General features: G+C 38.6%; 1 protein-coding gene across 11 annotated transcripts in view; it reads left to right on the forward strand.

The window, feature by feature from the left end:
* FER (FER tyrosine kinase) overlaps positions 1 to 20,491 on the forward strand; it is a 432,887-nt gene extending 412,396 nt beyond the window's left edge. For all 11 annotated transcript variants that reach the window (XM_073344641.2, XM_078852827.1, XM_078852828.1 and 8 more), the window contains 2 exons: positions 7,739 to 7,861; positions 9,454 to 20,491. In XM_073344641.2, the coding sequence (XP_073200742.1) occupies positions 7,739 to 7,861; positions 9,454 to 9,596 (266 nt within the window). In that variant the 3' untranslated portion in view covers positions 9,597 to 20,491. The remainder of the gene's footprint in view (positions 1 to 7,738; positions 7,862 to 9,453) is intronic.
* Positions 20,492 to 21,250: the final 759 nt, after the last annotated feature.

The raw sequence follows: 21,250 nt of genomic DNA on the forward strand, positions 1-21,250 counted from the left end.
AATTGAGATCCCCAGACTTCAAATTATAACCCTGTTGTGGAGGGTGGGGGAACGGGCTGTTCCTCTAATGGACATACATAATTAGTGAGACAAGATGGGTGAGATAATATCTTCTATCTTCTGTTGGTGAGAAACATGCTTTTGTAAGAACGGCCATACTGTGTCAGACAAAGGTCCATCTAGTCTAGTATCCTGTCTTCTAACAGTGGTCAATGCCAGGTGCTTCAGAGGGAATGAACAGAACAGGTAATCATCAAGTGATCCATCCCCCGTCATCCATTCCTAGCTTCTGGCAAACAGGCTAGGGACACCATCCCTCCTCATCCTATCTAATAGCCATTGATGGATCTATCCTCAATGAATTTATGGAGTTCCTTTTTGAACCCTGTTATAGTGTTGGCCTTCACAACATCCTCTGGCAAAGTTCCACAGGTTGACTGTGCGTTGGGTGAAGAAATATTTCCTTTTGTTTGTTTTAAAGCTACTGCCTATTAATTTCATTTGGTGATCCCTAGTTCTTGTGTTATCAGAAGGAATAAATAACACTTACTTACTTTCTCCATACCAATTATAAACCTCTATCCTATCCCCCCGAGTCGTCTCTTTTCCAGGCTGAAAAGTCCCGGTCTTATTGATCTCTCCTCATATGAAGCTCTTTCATACCCCTAATCATTTTTGTTGCCCTTTTCTGAACCTTTTCCAATTCCACTATATCTTTTTTGAGATGGGGCGACCACATCCGGACACAATATTCAAAATGTGAGCGTACCATGGATTTATATAGGGGCAATAGGATATTTTCTGTCTTGTTATCGATCAATAAGACCAGGAATAGAAGAGCTCTGTGTAGCTGGAAAGTTTGTCTCTCTCTCCAACAGAATTTGGTCCAATAAAAGATATTACCTCCTCTGATGAAGTGGGTACCAGAGAAGCCAGTGCTGGAGCTCACATTGACAGAGGACACTGGCAGCAGAGGGTGTGTGGATCAAGGTCTTAAGACTGTTGTTCAGGACTTTCCGGCACTATCCCTCTTGGTACTGGTGTATCAGTTGTGATCTGCCCCAGCACCATCTTTGATGAGAGCATCTCTCTTGTTTCCAGCAGTTTCAGTTTCTTTGGAGCCTTCAAAGCAGCTAAATGAGACAAGCTACCTCCACTCTCTATGTCTTCTGAAGGGGATTCCACAGCATCAAATGATTCATTTATGTTTTCCATGGATATCAGAATAACTCCGGAGCCTGGGTCACCACTGTTACAGGCATTTCTAGTTCTTCACTGTCTAAATCTCATCCTCACAAAGAATGAAGCGTGCCTGTGTTGAAGGTTTCTCTTTATCAACATAACAGGGTTGAGAATAGAAGCGCTATTCAAATTTTTAAATCTCCTGTTGTTGTCCCATCGGTAGAAGGATTCCGTCTTCTGACTCCAGCAGGAACCCTCCTTCTAAAAGAGCCAGTCTGCAGACAAAGAGACAATACAAAGGAAACCTCATAAATTTAAAGATTTAAATCCTAATTACTTTCCATTGTATCCCCTGCATTGATCCCCTGCATTGCCTCATGGTCACAATATCTGCAGCATTCAAGGCAAGTTACCCCCACAGTACATGGGATATACACATAAATCACCTAATTCAGGTTCTCAGGCGTGTTGCATCATTCTCCTCTTCAGATTATGGAAACAGGATCAGCATAATTCTAGTGATGAAGAGATTCCTGGACCTCCACATTGTTGCTGTTCTTCACTTTTGGAGATTATTTCATCCACTGTGCCTGCAGCAATTGATGATTTTAAAAGCCTTTCAGGAATTATTGAAGCACACGGCAGAAACATTGGCAGCCCTTTTAGAAATGGTATAGGAAAAGGCATAGAAATTATTTGATATTTTACAATCTCAAGGTAGAGTAGCTCTTACTATAAATAAAGGAGTTTTAGAAATGGCAGAAGATCTTTCAGCTACCCCTGCTCAGCTTCAGCAAGTTTAAAAGTTGCTGATTGTAGACATCCAGTACTGTCCAAAGGCTCTGTGTATTTGTATACTTACCCATCTTCATCTTCACTGGTTATTACTGTTGCAAATGAAAAACTGAAACAATTGGGAAAGTCAACTACCAAAGAAAGACGAGACACTTTCAGAAGGAAAACTTATTCTTCAGTTTGACTTCAAGTTAGGGTAGTTAATTGTCAAGTTAAGATAACTAAATATGATTATCTACAATGGGAGAGTGTGTCTGACTTTAAGGACAAACTACCTACAGAAATTAGAAATGAGTTCAGATCAATTTGCCAAGAACGTCTGCTGAGTGCTAACATTTCTTTTCAAGCTGCTCTGGACGCAGCTGATAGTGGTGTCAGTTCAATAGCTACAGCTATTATTATGAGACATATGTCATGATTGTCTGCATGTCTTAACTTAGTTTGCCCTTCCTCCCTCCCTCTGGTTCCCACCTGTGCTTTTTTGACGAGGCATGGATGGCAATCACCACAGATCAATGGGTCATTCAGGTTGTCATTCAATTTCAGTCTCTGTCTCCCACCCATACCCCTTCGCAGTTCCTTTTCAGGAACCATTCTCATGAGAATGCTATACATCAAGAAATAGATGACCTAATCAATCTAGTAGCAATATAACTGGTACATCAAGAATTTGTGGGGCTTCTATGTCATTCCAAAACTAAAAAAGAGGTTGGCATCTGATTCTACCACTCAAGAATCTAAACAAATACATTTGGTGCATCAGGTTTTTGTATGTTACACACACTTCAGTTATTCCCACTCTAGATCCCATGGATTTGTTCATTACCCTTGACTTGCAGGACACTTATTTTCACGTGTCAATGCACCCTGCACGGAAGAAGTATCTTTAATTTGTAGCTTTAGGAAACCATTGTCAATTCCAAGTACTATCCTTTGGGATTTCTTTGGCTTCGCAGGTGTTCAAGTGCCGGTCTGTAGTAGCAGCTCATCTACGCAGACAGGGATTGCGTGTTTACCCTTATCTAGACTATTGGCTTGTACGAAGAAAATCATGGGACTATATCAGCAAGGAAGGTGCTTCTGCTGTTTTCATCCCTAGGTTTGAGAATCAAATTGAAAAAATCAAATCTGATTCCATCCCGGTTGATATAATTTATTGGGGATTAACTAGATACAGTAGCAGCAAGTGCATTCCTTCCATCAGACAGATTTCAGACAAGACGGCAACTGATTCTCCACCTTCACAACTGCCCTCAGAAAACAGTAAAGATGTGTCTCAAACTGCTAGGCCATAGGGCATCATGTACTTTTGTGACTTCATTTGCCAGTCTATGATTCAGACTCTTCCAAGCTTAGATCAAGTCAATCTACAAACTGAAAATTTATGACATGTCACAGAGGGTGACTATTCCAAATCAAAATTGAAACTCTTGGAAAAAATGGACTACCGTTTGCTGCTCCAATACAGCTCACAACTCTAATATCAGGTGCATCCAAGAGCAGTTCTGGAGCACATATAGATCAGGGTCAGACTCAGCCTGTAGTCTTATAGGATTCCAAGTTACACATGTGTGCTAGAACTGAGATTGGTACAACTAGCTTGGAAGGCATTTCTACCACTGATCAAAGCTTCTTCCTTCCAAATTCTTATGGACAACTCCACAGCTCTTGAATAACATGTCTGTAAACCAGTTTTATGTTTAATATTTTAAGTGAAAAATTAAACTATTAAATCTTACAACTGAGCTTTATGTAAACATTTCTCCTGTTACATTTTTTGATAAAGAAAATGTATTGGAAGCTCTCATTCTTTGATTATACTACAGTCCCCATAAGTGAAATTCACTCCTTTGAGAGGGGCTTTTGCATCACTATTAAATGCTGCATAAACCCACACAATAGGATTTAAATAAGTCTTGTGGGCCTTGTAAAGGGGTGAATTTTACATTGTGAAAATAAAAGCTTTCCCTCTGGAAAATCTGTAATATTTGCTGCTAGAGTGAATCCACCACTGGTCAGTATCTATTCTAATGTTTAGCTTGCAGTATTGTTTGTGCTTTATTTGTTCATTCAGATCTGGAAAGTTTGGTCTTTTTATTATTTTAATAAGTGTTTACAGTTAAGTAGATAATAAAATATAAAATCATTGCTACACTAGCTGAAAAAAAGCTGGCAGCCTGGGGAACAGGAACATAACCTTCAACTAACAAGAAATAGTTTTTTAAAAATGAAGTGACTGTGGTTAGGCACAGTAAAAATTACTGCAATGACTCTTTTTTCTGGTAAAACATTGCTAGGGAAAATCAGGGATTGGGTGAGGAAATGATTGACAAGTCTTTGTTTCATTGAATTTACAAGATATGAATGAATTATGGCCTGAGGTGCTAAGCAACAACAGGTTTTGCTGGATGCTGTTGCAGTTGTGAACTTAACACCTCTGAATACCAGTCCGTCAGTGGATAGGGCAATGACTTGGCTTTTAGCAACATTGGCTTTTGGCAAAAACTCTAGCAATGTTGTTCATTTTCATCTATCAAAGTGCCTGCTCCACAGCCCAACTCAGCACAATTCCACCGCCTCCCTGAGCTGTAGAGGTGCTTCTGCGGGCCTGGGGGAAGGGAGAGGCATTCCTCCTGGCAAGAGTATGTGAGGAAGTTTCCTCACTTCCTGATTGGGTTTTTTCCCCACATTGTTCAAATGCACGTTTACAAAGGTGTGGTTTATCATTTGCCATTCATATGAAAATTCCTGTACGATACTTGTGCTCGTACTAAAAACTATTACACACGTGTTCTTAAAAAGTAAAATGTGTATATTTGTTTGTGATCTTCCACTATAATTTCTTCAGTTCTTCGAATGCTAATAAATAATCGTGTATATATAAACAGCATGCCTTTTCTCAGCCCAGCTATTATCATACTGAGATAGGTAATTGACTCTGCATAACTTGTGCTTTCTTAAGAAACTAATTACTTTTAACTTGTTTCCACTGAATGACTTTAATGAAAAGTGTTAAATTACTGGATGCCAAACTCTGAAGAGAGTTGATATACAGACAAGAAAACTAATCTTACCCCCAGCAGCACGGTGAATGTCCATAATTGCTATCTACTAAGCAGGCAAGCTAATTTAACACAGCTGGAAATGAAATTTAGTTTAAGTGCAAACTGAACTTTCTGATGTCAGATGGCCCCAACTGTCATTATCATTTACATGTACTTCATTTAGGCTGGGAAAAAAGAAAGGGGAAAAAAAACATATCCTAGGTTTAAAATGATTAGCTGAATATTTAGCTCTCAAACATCAGCAGCATGATACTGGCAAAATGGCAGTGTTGGAAATGGGGCAGAAGATACATAAAGGAGAAATGTTTTATTTTAAAGCTCAGAGATAACTGATGCAAAGATGTGTTAAATGGATTTTCTCGTTCCTGTAGGCCTCTGTAGTAACGTTCTTAATACTAAAAGGACAGGTCTGCTTGTGAAAGGACAGAATCAAATGTACTGTTTAAGATGATATTTTCAGAGCCCCTACGTTTCACTTTACTTCACTGAACTGGCTTCTTAGGTACATCGGCACAGAAGCTGGCAGGCGTGATTCCCAGCTTGGGTAGACATACATACTAGTTCTGCTTGAGCTACCATGCTAAAAATAGAAGTGTGGCTATAGCAGCTTGGGCTAGCTGCCCAAGTGCATACTTAGGACAGTGTTGTACTCAGGCAACGTCTATATTACTAAAGCCACACTGCTATTTTTAGCATGCTAACTTGAGCAGCGCTAGCATGTATGTGTCTACCTGAGCTGGGAATCACACCTCCACCTACTATGTAGACATACCCTTAGAAAGGAGGTTCAAACCTGGAGAATAGAGTTATACCCTATGTCCACTGTGGTGAGCTACTGTCTTTAAGGGTAAAATTCACAAGGGGACTATAGGTATTGCAACACCGAGTGTTGCGGAACCCTGCTGCCCTGTGGAATTCACAGCCCTGAGGTAGGTGCCAGGCTCCCCCTGCATTGTATAGGGAGAGTTAGTTGCCTAAGAAATATTTTCAGAAGTCAGCAAGCTGAATGGGGAGCCACCTAAGCTAGTCAGGAATGAAATGCAGGGAGGCATAGGGCCCAGATCCTCAAAGGTGTACGGAGGTGCCTAACTCCCCTTTGATCTGGGCCTTAGGCGCCAGACTGACAGGCTGGAGTGAGGCACGTGTCTCACTGGTGAACCCTCTCCTGGAGTTAGGCCTGAAGCCAAGTCAGCCCTTTCTCACAAAGAAAGTAAGCCCTGCCTCACTGTATCCTATAACACAGGGGTTAGGGCACTCATCTGGGAAGAGGGAGACTTGATTTCAAATCCCTGCTCCAAAATCAGGCAGAGCAGAAATTTGAATTTGAGTCGCCCAGGTGAGTGCCCAAGTGTGCAGGGCCTACAGTGTTAAGTGGCAGCTGAGCAGGAGTTTGGTGAATGTCAGTCATGCCTACAGGGACTGAGGCGCCTAACTCTTAAGAGCTCTTGCCTTCTCCACATAGCCTCATCGCTCTTATCCACAGTGCCTGCCTTTCATCAGATTAAGATGGGCTATAGAAACAGACATCATTTAATTTTGAAATTTTGTGTTCAAAAGCAGAGTTGGAGTTTTATTAGTAAAAACTATAGGCTGAAATTTTCAGACTGACTAGTGATTTGGGCTGCTTCAGTTTTTAGATGGCCAGCTTCAAATATTGTAAAGGAGTCTGACTTTCAGATGGTCGGTGCTCAGCACTGCTAAAATCCAGGCCCCTTTCATGATAGCTCAAGATGAGTACCCAAAAGCACTTTGGAAAATTTTGGCCTTTTTTTTTATTAACATGTAATGGGGAAAACAGGGTCTCTAAAGTTGACATAGTTGAATGGATAAAGTCCTTTAGATTCTTAATTCCAGGGTTGATGAGAGAAATTGTTTTGTATTCTCTGAACAATATATCACCCATTGTCCAAAAAAACCCACCACCCCAAAAAAGTGAGGATGGGGTATATGGAGAAGGGTTTTTTTTTGTTTGTTTATATTAAAAAGCTACCAGTAAACCCTATAAAAGCACTATTCCATGAGCTGTGCTGATATAATTCAATGCTGCTGGATCACAAAGGCACTTTGATATGATAGTGTGCTTTGCAATATCAAATTTCAGAGTAGCAGAAGTTGTTAACAACAATCATGTCAATTTTAGCTCTTTTCAGAACACTAATTGCCATGGCAGGTTGGGGGATTGAAAAAGAACAGCTGGTTAGGAAAATACAGTACCTTGTAAGAGGAATTGCGAACAAGGAAGAATTTAAAAAGTTCACTGTCCCTCAACTTTTAAATGTATTTTCTTTCAAAGTTTGCTGGACAGGAGAATGGAGAAGGAGACCTCAGTTCAGCTGGAAAACAAAATAGCAGAAATCCAGCTCATGAAAATCTTTTCAGTCTCTTGGCCCTGGGTAAATTTGCATCTTTACTAGCATAACAAGTCTGCCCATTGAATCACAAAATTTTAAATATTTGCCTTGATCTAAGATAATTGATTGTTAGTTAATCACTTGAAAAATGAGATCATCGGTATGTTAAGAGTATCCATTAAGAGTTAGTGTTCAGTTATAATGCTTTAATTTCACCTTGGCAACGGTACCGGGAATGTGCTGTCATTATTTAAATAACATTCTTACCATTGGTTCAGGGTAGCATACAGTACATCTCAGAAATATTCTTTTAATTTATATTATCCACTTTCTCTCCTTCTTCAGGGAGATACACTTCTGAAAGTGATGTATGGAGCTTTGGGATTCTTCTTTGGGAGACCTTCAGTCTAGGTGTATGTCCATACCCTGGAATGACCAACCAACAAGCACGGGAACAAGTGGAGAAAGGTTAATTGTTGTTATTTATAGGGTACAGCCATGTGCAAGATATACTTCATAGATCTGTAGGAAGAACAGGTCCATGCGCTTAACAAAATAGATAGTGTGCAAATGGGAAGTGACAGTATGATAAAGCAACTTTAGCAAATGTCATGTTAGTTCCACAAGTTTGTTGTCTGATCTTCTTTAAATCACTTGCTAAGAGCTCCCTGTGAAGACGATTAGGGTTTATAGGCCTCCTGGAAGAAGAGTGGGATCTTGAAGGATGAGAGAATAGAGGCATAATGAATTGAATCTGCGAAAGGTTGAGGTACTGTGTCGGGCTTTATGGAAGAAGGCATGAAGGTTAGACTGGGAGGTGAACATAAAGGGGGTGGTTAGTTGCTTGGTTTGGGCAGCACAAAGGTTAAACCAGAAGATGCTCTTGTTAAGTAAATTGCTCCTACTCTCCGTGCTAACATCCCAAGCTGCTGGAAATACTGAAAACACTATTTGTCTGCAGTTTTTTTTGTTAAAGCTTTTGCCTTTGGAGCAAAGTTTAAGAACAAAAATAGTAAACAGCTCCATTTGAATTGGTTTAACTAGCGAACCCCAGCTTTTCTTTCACAAAGTATTCAAAAGTAGATAATGCTGATTAAGATATTTGGTATCTGAGTGCATTCCTTGTTCATCTTCCATAGTGATGTCTCCATCACACTGTCCTTCCCCCAATCTGTGCCCACAACCTATATAGACAGCCATAGGAGTCATATACATAACATGGATTTTATGTTGTTTTAAATTTGTAAAATGTATTATTTTATCTAGTGTGTGTTAACAAGGCCAGAACCAGGGTTGCTCTTTTGTGTCTAGTGCATGAGCAGTTGTTGACTTGCTTTGCTGACTGCATGCCAAGAAGCCAGAGACTTCATTTATTTGGTCACAATATGGAAGCAGGGAGGAAACAAAAGAAATTTGCCAAGTGGAAGAGCAGAAAAGCGGGCAGACAACAGAATTGAGGAGGAGACATGGACAAGGGATTAGAGTAAGGAGGGACAAAAGAGACAGTGAAAAGGGGGCTTATTTCTTTAATATAAAAAGGAGAAGCAAGGGAAATCAAAATGGAAAAAGTGGGAGATGGAAGGAATAAAGAAACAGGGGGAAAAGGGGCAGCAGAGAAATTCACACACAACCTTAAGGTAAGTGTGTTTTAATTTGTTAGTATTCCTGTATTTTTTTTTTTTTTTTTTGGATTTTCATGACATAAAGATTGGACTTGACAGGAAGAAGAGGGGCCAGTCATTTTCCTAGGATGGGGAGAGTGAATTTTTAGGCAGATTGCAGCCCTAAGAGGCAGGAGGAGCATACTGACAATTTACCTTTTCCAATCTGAGCAGTGTTTAGTTTGCTAGTCAAGCACCTTAGCATAATGTGAAAATCATCTAATTTATACCTAGGAGATGCATAAATCTGACCTTTTAAAGTTTTGTATGTAGTAACCTCAGGAAACTTTGCTCATTCATTTTTAATTATAAGTCCTTATTTTTTATTTTTTAAACATTTGTTCAATTTATTTTACTTTTGTATACTAAACTTTTTCCCTTTTTATCTTTGCATGTCAGGATATCGAATGTCAGCACCTCAAAAGTGCCCAGAGGAAATATATAAAATAATGCAGAGGTGCTGGGACTACAAACCAGAAAACCGACCAAAATTCAGCGAGATTCAGAAAGAACTATCTTCAGTCAAAAAGAAAGTGACATAGTGATAAAGTAGTGCCAAACTCAACCTACAGGACTCTGTTTTTCAACAAAGTAATATTTTTCCCTCAAACACTGTGCGTTTATACCACATTATCTGCAATATTCTTCTCGGGTTACTTTTTTAAAATTAACTCTTTTTTATATATGTGCGTCCACACGCACACCATCTTGGAAAATGTCTAAGCATACATTAAAAAGAAACGATTCTGCCAAATGTTATATATCTAGTCACGTTAACACTGTCATTTAGGATACATGTAAATAGAACATCACACACTATAGATTTAAGGGACTGTGACGCCTATCTATTTTACAGTGATAAACTGCTCGTGACATTTCCCAAAGGTTTTCTACTTTATGCTGCATTCTTAATTTGCTATCCCAGATGCAGATATCAACACCAGTGGCACTAAAAATGGTGGCTATGCCATGTTTCTGAAGACCTTAAATCTGAGGACCACAATTTTTGAATAGTATTTCAATTAGGAACTTTATATTTTTTTTAAATCATTTCTGCAACTGATATTTTAAATGATATATTGCTTTAAGAAAGAACGTCAGTTAAAATTCTGGATGTGCATGTATTCTTTTTAAACAAAGAAATCCATAATTTTTTTGTAGAATAATATTCACATCATTTACAAACACGTCCTTAGATTTCTTACAGATGCTTCCATCATAGTAAATATGTTCAACTTTGGATATTACTTGCTGCTTTTTTCCTGTGAAAAATTTAGTAGTTTTATCAGGAATCTTTATGCACAAATCTCCTTTGATGGGCTAGGTTTTTTCTAAAAGGCCAACATCCAGTCTTGTGTGATACCCTGTCTGTCGGGAAATACTCCAAATCATCTGCCTTTCAAAGTACAAGCAGAAGAAGAAAACTGTTGGTTTTGAATGTACACTTGTAGAAAAGCAGCCAGCACGAAGCACGTTTGAGAACGAGAGTAGCAAGTAATGAAGGTAACTGGTAGCACTGATTTTAGATGAGTAAAAGAAAGTGAACTGCCAAATTGGCTTTTGGAGGTTCTCTGATACCTTTCTGAATATTTTTTTTTCACATTTCAAATAATTGATATGCCTTTTCTGCATGCAGTTGGAGTCACCAAAAGGACATGTTTAAAACCACGTTCCATGCGTATTGTCCAAAGAAAATGGCTACGTCTCCATTGCAGAAAGAAATGCTACCTGTTTCAAACCTCTGAAAGGCTGAACAAGGCATAGAGTAGAAATATTAATCCACAGAACTGTCTTTAGTTGCATCTAGATTTGTTCTCAGTTTCAAAAGTAGGTTTGCATACTCACACTGTCAAGGAGGAAAAGATTGGTATAAAAATAGTATTCTTAGAAGAAGAATAAAAGCTAATCAGTCCAGGGGTGGGGATGCAAATAGTTTGTGGCTTGGACCTATCGCTACAAAAGGCCTTGGTAAGGATTCCTGACTACCATAGAGACCTGTGACTTTAGAAACAAAGTTATGATCTGGGAGACCTATGGTTTTGATGTAGGCCTATTTCTAATCATTATCAAGGTGTGTTAACAAGGAATTAACTGCCAGAGGAATGAAAGAAAAACTTTCATTTGTGGCTGCATTATATTTTATTTCTATTGTGGTGACTTTTCTATTGTCCAGAATGCAATTTCTGCTTTTTAAAATATATTTATGGTAGTATTGAAAGGGATATGTGTGACTAAAGTATTTGTAGGCTGAGTGTTTCGACCAGTATCTATTTCATTAAATTTAGCGTCCAAACGAACAGTGAAGCGGCATGCTAGAGAACACTTTTTTCATTGTAGGTGGACTTGTTAGCAATCTGGGTTTGTTCTGGGGCAAAGGAAACAAACACACTGGGAAAATGGAGTAGAAACTGAAAATAAAAGGACAAATTAGTGTCATCCCTTTATCATTATTATTTCTTTATGTAAATACTGCGTACATTTAATTATCACTATGCTCACACTTGGTCCAAAGATACTTGTCTCAAAACCAGTAAGAAACGTCATTTAGTCAGTTAACATTGATACTAAATGTTACACAAACAGCGTGCCTTAATGAGCTGGCGTGCTTGTGTGAATAAAAGTGCATGAAAATGCCAGAAATATGCAACGATAACTCTGGGAAGAATCCATGTCCCAAATCAATAAATCACCCAACTACAGGTCCTCATCTATGCACTCGCTAATGTCTAAAAGTAAGGACAAGAATGTATTCACTTTTATTTAGATTAACACACTTTTTTTAAGTGAATGAAAGAGACTATACTATTCCAAAGGATGCATATATCCAACCTTTCAACAAGAAAATAGAACAGTTCTTTTTGTCTTAATTTGATAAACAGGACACACAATTCTGATTCTTATGTACAGAGGTAAAAGGACATCAACTGTATTCATTTTTCACTTATCTGAGCAGTTAACATTTTGCAATTCATATCATACTTCTGTTTAAACTGAAAAGGCTTTTCAAAGCATGGAATACCTGCAGCACCTAGAGTATGTTGTATTCTTTGTCCTAAAGCAGACAGAAATTCAATTCATGATTAATAACCCTTTGGGAGACTGTCAGGATGAGTTCATTGGTATAGAATACATTTAATATAGGCATATGTGTTTTCACAAAAACTTATGCCACAAACACAACTGAACTAATGCGAGACAAGACAACACTTTGCATAATTTATTTGTCCCATCTGTCACATGTAATTATTGGAATTATGTACTTTAGGAAGTTAAGTCAATATCAGATACATGTGTATAAATACTTTTCTTAACTTTGCAAGCTTATGGCAGGGGAGACTACAAAAATGTACAAAGAAAAAGCCTGTAATTTAATGAATGGAAAAGCAAGTATAGCATTCAAGAACCAAAGCTGCAGCGCTCTGCCTTCTCTGTAGTCTTGATGTCTTTTAAATGAACAGAGGGTTAAAATCTTAGCATTGTTAATGAATTAAGCAGATATTAGCTATTTAATGTTTTTCTACAGTGTTTTGTACATTTTGTTTAAGATACAGCAAAATGAAGTGTCCTCTTTTGGAAATTCAGTATATTTAATAGGCTTTGACATCTGCACTTTCCCATTTTATGGGGTTCTAATAGGCTTTGGAAATGTTCAGATGATTATATATCCAGGAAATACTCCTGTCTTAAAATTCATGTAACAATAGTACCCTAAAAATCAAAACCTCTAAGTATATTATAGGAGATGGAGAGTGATTTCTCTAGTTGTTACCAATTATTTTCCTCCTTTTCAAGGCATTATAAGGAAATTAAAAGTGCTACTGTCATTTATAATTTTGAGATTATTTTAAAGCCCAATGAAAGCCAATAATGAGTGTGTAGTTTCAGTTGTAAACAACTGAAACTGAGCATTTAAAACTAACCTCAGTGTTTAGTTTTGAAATCATCATTCTGGTTATTAAGATTCCCAAATGTATGGAGTTCATGGCTTTATAGAAAGTGCACTATTGAGAAACAACATGTTTGAAAACAAGACAGAGACCTGTGTCCTCAGCAGCTGTGTAATCTTTTTCTTCAGTCTGCATTTCACAAAATTGTTTTAGATTTTTAATCTCAAATGAAAAAGTAGACAACAGCTTTTAGCAACTGCAATCATTTTGCATTTTTGTTTCAGATCTTGATGTGCATTTTGTAACTGTCACAAAATCTGTGACTATTTTGTAGTGTTGCTTTTGATGGCTTACCACCACTTTATATGCTGTCTGTGTCAGGAAGTACAGTGCCATTTACAAAATAAACCTCAGACTTTCTTGGGCAGAAAGCAGTTTAAGGAAACATGAGGTCACTGTACCTCACTGTTTTTCCCTTGGTTTTTCACCCACCCATGTTTGTTTATGCTGAACTTTGACTTATTCAAATGCTGCAGATACACATCAGTGGAAAGTCATACACATTATTTATGGCATTTTTACTACTACTGTAAATCAAAAATATGAGCAAGCAGGTGTTCTCCCCCCCCCCCCTCAAAGTTAGAGCCTTAGCCACAACATTTCTAGCTGGATCTAACGCTTGGAGTTGTTCAAATCTGAAGTTTAGGCTGGTCTCTGCTTTCTCTTTCTCCTCATTCATGTGATGCTTTACCCTTGTCTATACTGGCCTTTTTTTCTGAGCGGTTTCCTACCAATGCAGTTCCACCAGTGGTAGCACAAATGTAGGCTGGCTGCCAGCATTCTTACCATCTTAACTTCTGGCCTAGCGCTGGACAACACCGGGGTCTACGCTAGCAGTACCTCGGAACTATTTCAGGAGAAAGGCATGTGTAAACAAGAGATCATGTAAATGATCTCTGTGGTTTTAAGAGATCTTAATCTGACATTATAGCTGGTGCTTGTTAGAATGGCTGGATGTCACAGACAGTAATGGCATACAATGTAAAGGAGGAAGAAGAGAGAGAGATGGATTAAAGAGGAAGGATCCTCTTTCCATAAGAATAACCTTATTCATTAGCACTGGAAAAGGCATTTGTTTGTTAGTGTCATTACCTGTTTAGGTAAGCATGAAAGTTTGCTATTGAAATAAAGAGGTCACCTTTTCCAGTTACTTACTTTCCTAAAGTACTTGAGTTGTTTTATTAGACTTGGTTAACACCATTTTATGATTATCAGTATACACTGTAGTAGGGTACAGAGAACTCAGACTCTAGTGGCAATCCTTGGAAACATTCTGACTGACTGACTGAGCCAGGATTGCTCTGGGGGTGTACAGGGCACAGATTGTGTCCACCCCACCCTGACTGGCAGGGCACCTTCCCTCTTCAGATTCAGACAGTCCTGACACACACTACTGCAGGAGGGGAAGACACTTACATGCTTGCCTGGTTAAGGTCCTTGTACTAAATTCAAGGTCCTTGGAAACAGAATAACCCTGTAGAAAGAAAGTACAAGAAGGGTTTCAAGAATAAATGTCCCAAACATAGTTTCCATTAAAGGAAAGGATGTTCTCGCACAATGTTTATATCCTAAGATCTCTCTTTCTATTGTCCTCATATAAACCTTAACCCAAGTGAGGCTGGGATGGACAGTGTTGTCTTTCAGACCCAGTCACTTCTTTGTGTCAGGGCAGGAAGATTAGAGATTTGTCTCCTATAGAAAGACATTACTGACTGGCTGCTGGTTGCCTAATAAGGATACGATAACATCATTTCTCAATGTTTTGCTTCACTTAAACTATAGGGATGAAAAATACAGGTTAAAACATGTTTGCTGATAAGAAAATTGCCCAGGTTTCCCAAGGAGAGGACAAATAATCATTTAATTAAGGACTATTTACAACTTAGAGGACACATCATAAGGCTTTTGAGCCAGAAGTTAGAATATCCCAGCATAATGTCTATTTCTGACACTCGAGGCACTGAAACAACTAAAAAGGAAAGCCGATTAAAATCGCAAGTCCCTCTTCCTGTAAAGTTTGCTGAAATCCTTTCTTCTACCACTCACTTGCCAATATCTTTCCTTTCTGAAGCTGATGGGGTGTAGCGATTGCTAGCTGAACTTTCACTGTAGCAATTTAGTGCAGTCCTAAAGCAAACAATTTGTCAGCTTTGATGAGAAAGCAGGACAGGTAAAACCATACCGCATGCTCAGACATGAAAACCAAAAGCAGATTTAAATGCCAGCTTCAATTCATTGTGTTTATCACCCAAGCACCATGTGGAGCATTTCATGATTAGCCTTACAATGTGTTAAAAAGTGACTTGTTGCCGAACACCTTATTTATCCTTCACATAGTACAGCATTTTCTAGAAAATAAAGGTGCTGATTTTTGTCTTCAGATTTTGTCAGTGTTACTTTCATGACGTGTGGTCTGTCCCTTTCCCGATCTGAACTCGTTTCCCTTTGGGGCTGTCGGTTCCTGTTTTTTGAAAACCTAAAATATAACCTGACTGGGCTGAGGCCCAGCATCGTACTTTCCTCTCTCACATTCTTATCTTCTGATTTAGAAAGTCAGCAAAACTGCAGAGGAGTACAGCTCCCTAGGCTCAGGTAAAGTAGTAGTATTCTCCCTCCCCCAGGCCGGTGGTATGTCTGGGCAGGGTATCTTACGGACAGTTAAGTATGACAATAGCTCTGCTGTATGCAACCAGCAACATTTCCTTTAGAAAGAAAAAGATGGAGGGGAGAATAGGAAAAAAAATGGACAGAGGGTAAGAGGAATTGCACAAAAAAAGTAGAATAGGTACTAACAACAATGACTGAAGTGCTGCTGTTGTGTGGGAAAGAGGCTGAGAGCAGGTCTTCAGTGAAGACACTATTACGCCAATAGGAGAGCTTCTCCTCTCAGCATAGTTAATCCAGGTGGTACCTATGTCGATGGGAGAATTCCTCCTCTCAACATAGCGCTCTCTGCACCGGGGGTTAGGTCAGCATAACTGCATTGCTCACAGGTGTGGATTTTTCACACCCCTGAGCAACATAGTTATACCTCTGTACACGTAATGTAGGCCTGGCCTGAGAATGGTAAGAAAACAACAAAAAAAGAAGTGGGCATAATATTTTCCAGTACATGTTATCTGAAAATCTCTCTTCACTTATGGTAGCAAAATGTTCAGCAAGCGTTTAGGGGGCGTGGAAGGGAAGCTGAGTTTTCAGATCATCAGTGTGCTTTTCCAGAAAGTTTATGTTCTTTACATTTTCATTAAAAAGAGAACAATTCTCTTCAAATTCTACTCGTTTCTGCTCCCCTTAATCTCTCTCAGCAATCACTGGATCCCAAGCTAGATCCCATTGAACTACTTTGCTAAACTTCATCAATTATTAATTATTACGTAAGATGTGTTTCTCCTTTGATGTGACAAATGTGATTCCTCGCTAGTAGATGATTGAGACTATAGGATACAATCCTTAGGTAATATAGCATTACAGTTGGGGAGGAAGGGGAAGTTAGAGATTTCACCTTTGATTTAGGTCTTACTCAAGGTAGCATACTTTTTAAATCCTCCGTGTGGGTTCAACCCCAGAAAAGCAAATTTGTTGGTTTGACCTTGAACAAGGGAAATAATTGCTTAAAAAGAAAAACATGATTTCCCCAGTAATCTGAAAACCTACATTTAAAATGGTTATTAAGAAGAGAAAATTGCATGTATAGGTAAAGAAAGCAATTCTCTTACTAACTTTCTGAAATCCCTCCTTCCATGGAACTCCCACTGAAGTATAGTGTAGTTCTGTGCAGAGAGAGTTCAGGATTGGGGCCTCAGTTTTGATTTCTTATTACTGGCCATGTTTGAAGACTTCTTCTTTCACATGCATTATCACTTCACTAAGGCAGAACCTTTTGAACTTTCTAACAGGAGAGCACTTACCTTAAAGGTTTTAAAAGAGTTCCTAAGGACTAATTCACAATGGCTAGAGCCAGGCATAAAGGGCATGCAGCTGCTTTGATGCTTTCCCGCGTCACAATCAGTGTACTTCACTCTTGACTTGCAGATCTCTTGCTATCACTGTACTTTCTCTCCTGATCAGAGACTACTGGTCACATTCAATTATGCAGTGGTTTAATAATATGGACAAAAAATTCGACTAGGCTGAAACCACAAACCCAAAAAGTGAAAAAACTGCACTAGATCATCTTTATTCTTATGTTCATTTGTTTTTCAAAAAATGAATGCCGCAGTGTATCTTTAGGAGTAATCACCTTACAAACAAATGTTTATGTTTTAGATCACAAACCTTAGGGGACAGTTTTACATGCAACTGTGAACTCAAGAGACTGCCGCTCATTCTGAAAATGCCTGCAGGCTAGCATGGAGGACAATGAAGTCGCATGACTTCACAAAGCATGAACAGCCACTAGAAAATGGTACCTAGAAGAATAATCCTAAATTACCACCATAGCTGTGTTTACAGTCCTGCTATAATTTTAGAACTGGTTTTAAACATGCAGAGCATTCCACTTCATCAAACTTGGACTCTGTGTAGTAAGAGTAGACATAAAAGCACACACAAGCACCAAAAACCATCAACAATCCAAGCTAAGGAGATTTGTGAAAAGAAAAACAGCATGTCAAACAAGAGAGAGAAAGGTCAGTCCTGGAGTATTAGTTTACAGAGGGAGCATTCTCCATGTCACAACTAAAATTTAACTTATTGGACAGCCAGTACGGACGTATCAGATCAGTCTTGCTAAAATGTACCAAGAAATAAAGAAGAAAACAAAATCATTCTGCTGAATACCGGTAAAAAGATGTATTCAATTAAATAAAGCAGAAGAACAAAACTAGAGATTACCATCGACAAAAAAATGAATGTAACCACAATTATGGGATACACAGAGTAAAATACACCTCTAATTATTGTGTTTGGATTTTCAGAAAGATCAGTCTCTGCGGGACAAATTCTGCTCTCATGCTAGGAGCAGTCAATTCAATTGACTTTAACAAAGTTGCACTGCTATCTATGAAGCCAGCTAAATTTCACTCCAAGACTTTTTTTTCTTTGGAAGAGAGAGAGAGAGAGAGAGGACAGTATGGCCCTTAGTATTTTCTTCTTCAGGCCTTCTCGGACATCTGAATGAGATGCCTCCATATCCCTCACATACTTCCATTTCACATTCTGCTGTGAGTTGCTCTTCAGAGACAAAGTTCCAGCTTCATCTCTGGTTTCATTTGGCCCAACATCAACTATTTCCGGAGTCTCAAAAATACTACTGTAGGTATGATAGCCCAAAGTAACTGTAAGGTAAAGGTGACTGCCTAGTCCACATTCGAATTACTGTTTCATCCAACTAAAGACTTCTTCAAGAAAGCTGACTTACATTCCTCATATTACAGTATGTGAAATTCTGCTGTTGACATTTTGTTTGCAACACACAGCATTCTATTCCTCATCTTTGAGGAACAATGTGTAATTAACACTGTCCACCCGCAGAGAGAATTACCCTATTTCAGTTGCAGTCAACAGACCAGTTCCAACTGAATAAAGAGAGTATTGTGATGCCACAGTTTCCACTGAACCTCAATAAGGAAACGTGTTCTCCTTTTAGCCCATTTCAGAACTCCAAACATATTCTGCATTCCTAAATCATCATCATTCTTATTGTCATCCATTTTATTTTTAGAGGCCTGGTTTCCTTGCTTACACCGTGTAACCTTTAGCTCTGCAGATACTGTACTGCTCAAGGTCAGACTTGCAGACTAAAAACTCACGGCTTTTTAGTCCACTAAATATATAGTTTTTTGCAGGACATTTAATATGTGATTAAATGACTGATTTTTAGGTGACCAATTGAATAAAGCTTTATAGATTTTTCCTCAGCAGGTGGATCAAACACCAGTAGTGTCATAATCAATCACAGCTAAGTTGGTAAAAAAAATATTTACGTATATCAGTGTGTCTTGCATGCAATTTCCCCCTAACAGGTACATGCCTTTTTTTTTTAGTCACTAATGTTATTTATTTTAATGGTGCTCCACATAAGGGTTAAAATTGTGCCCCAGCTCCTCTCTGGAGTGCTAGGGAAGGGGTGTGCAGAACTGTAGCAGCCAAATAGAGGTGCTCTTTGGCATTCTGCCTTATGCAGCCAGGATGCCTCAGAGCCCTGCTGCTGGGAGCACTCTCTATAGCATTAGTAAAATGTGCAGCATGTGCTCCCCCCAGCACCCGCTGCCAATTGCTAACTGATGCACAAGTAGTAGAAACCTGGCCATGCCCCCTTATGCCTTACCCAGGCCAGCTTGCAGCTGTGGGTGGACAACCCCAGTGCCCAGGGAGTGCTGGTGACAGCCTTTTGTCTGGATGCTATACAGGTGCACAAGGGAGAAGGTGTAGATGAGGCTTCCTGCATATCCACTGTGCAAGAGATTGAACTAATCCCTCCATAGGAGTGCCAACCAGATGAAATGCATCCAATTAAAACTTCCATTGTTCTGTCAGCATAATAATTGTTAATGAACATATTTCCTACAGGGAGTTTCCCCATCTGATTATTAGATGTTAGCTCCCTAAAAGCTGAAGAAAACAGAAAAATCTAGTAAGAGAGGACTCAGGGTCTAGGCTTGGGCATTGTGTTACCACAAAGGACATGATCCAAAAAATAACAGTCCAAAGAGCTAATCTGACCTAATTATTCTAAAAACATCCTGCAAAAGGATTGAAAACCAAAACATACATTTTGTATCATTTAGTTGCCATCCCTGTAGCAATTGCACAGTCGTGTGTAATCAAGGGGTTTCCAGAAAGGACACTTGAGCTGACAGTTGTAGGGGCCCTGTCTTTCCAATTGTACGTGTGTTTATTTTTCTTTTGGATAACTGCATGGTGAAACTCGGGGGTAGAAAGTCAGACATACCATCGCAGACTTTTGACACCTGTAGCCTTGAGTAGCAAGGCACTGATGTAGTTTACAATTTTTAAATGTATTTAGATTTTTTTTTCCATTTTGTGCCAATGAATGCACCAGCAAATTTAATATCCGGTAAAACACCTTTTATGCTCATTGTTGTTTAAAAATAATATATTTGTGAAACGGATTGATAACACGTAACACTGGAAATGGGTGCTTCTTCCCAAAAGTACATGTGTAAAAAAAATAAATAAATAAAAGCGGGGTGGGGGGCTTATGTAGGTTTATCTGGTTTTTAAGAATGTCTCAAAATGATAGCTGTGTAATACAGTTTAAATTGTCTCTCCTTTATAAATTTAAACACAGATCTGCAATTTTAACTCTTATTTATTTGCCAATTTTTATATACATAGAAGTTACACTTTTGAACTTAAGCTAACATTTTTTCCTAGTCTGTTACAAAATAGGCATTCAATGATCTTGTAAACTGCAGACAGTTTTGGTTTGTTTTAATAGCTTCTTGTCTCTTCTGATGGACCAATTACCACCGAGTCTGCAGTCCCCCTTTTTACTGTATTCTTCCAATAAATGTAAAATATTTGTATCAGGTTGTGTTTTGACTTCATTTAAATATCAATGTTTATATGTCTTCCCTTCCTGTTATAAATAAATATATTGTACACTGAAAACAAAGGGCTATCTCCATAGTAACCTCTGTCCTAGAGATGATACAAATACAATGCATAATATATATCCACTTTGTGGTAATTAAGTTTATATGAGTTCTGAGTGCAGTCTCTGGGACTACTGCTTATAGAGCCAATCCCTGCTGCCTTGCCTTAGACGTTACCTGCTAGAGTTCAGGTGTCATATTTTAGCATGTGGCAGCCATTTGCCAATATTTATTATTATGAGTTCCTCATTCATTATAATACTGCCAAAAATGAGCACAAGGATAAAAACCATGGCAGAAATCAAAATGACTTTGAAACTAGAACAATTAACTCTGGTAACTTGAGCATGTTTTCTTTTTTCAATTGATAGTAGGGAACAGCCTCACCTTTTGTCTGTCTGTTTACCCTCCATTCTGCAAATCAATAATCTTTCTAAAAAAGGTTTTCTGTCATTTGCACAGAGTATTTGGCACAGACGCCTCTGTGATGACATCTGTGATGTGATTTAATCTGGTTACTTCTACCTTACACCAGTTTAACTCTACCAATGGCATCATGTTTCACAAGAGTGTGCAGCATAGAGAGTGTTTACATGAGCTTTACTGTTTGTCACAAATATTTTATATGAAATATCTATTGCTTTTTATCCCAAAATAGATTTGTGTGTATCATCTCTGGACCAGAGGACA

Source organism: Lepidochelys kempii, chromosome 5 (genome assembly GCF_965140285.1).
Source record: "Lepidochelys kempii isolate rLepKem1 chromosome 5, rLepKem1.hap1, whole genome shotgun sequence".
In the NCBI taxonomy this organism is placed as follows: domain Eukaryota; kingdom Metazoa; phylum Chordata; order Testudines; family Cheloniidae; genus Lepidochelys; species Lepidochelys kempii.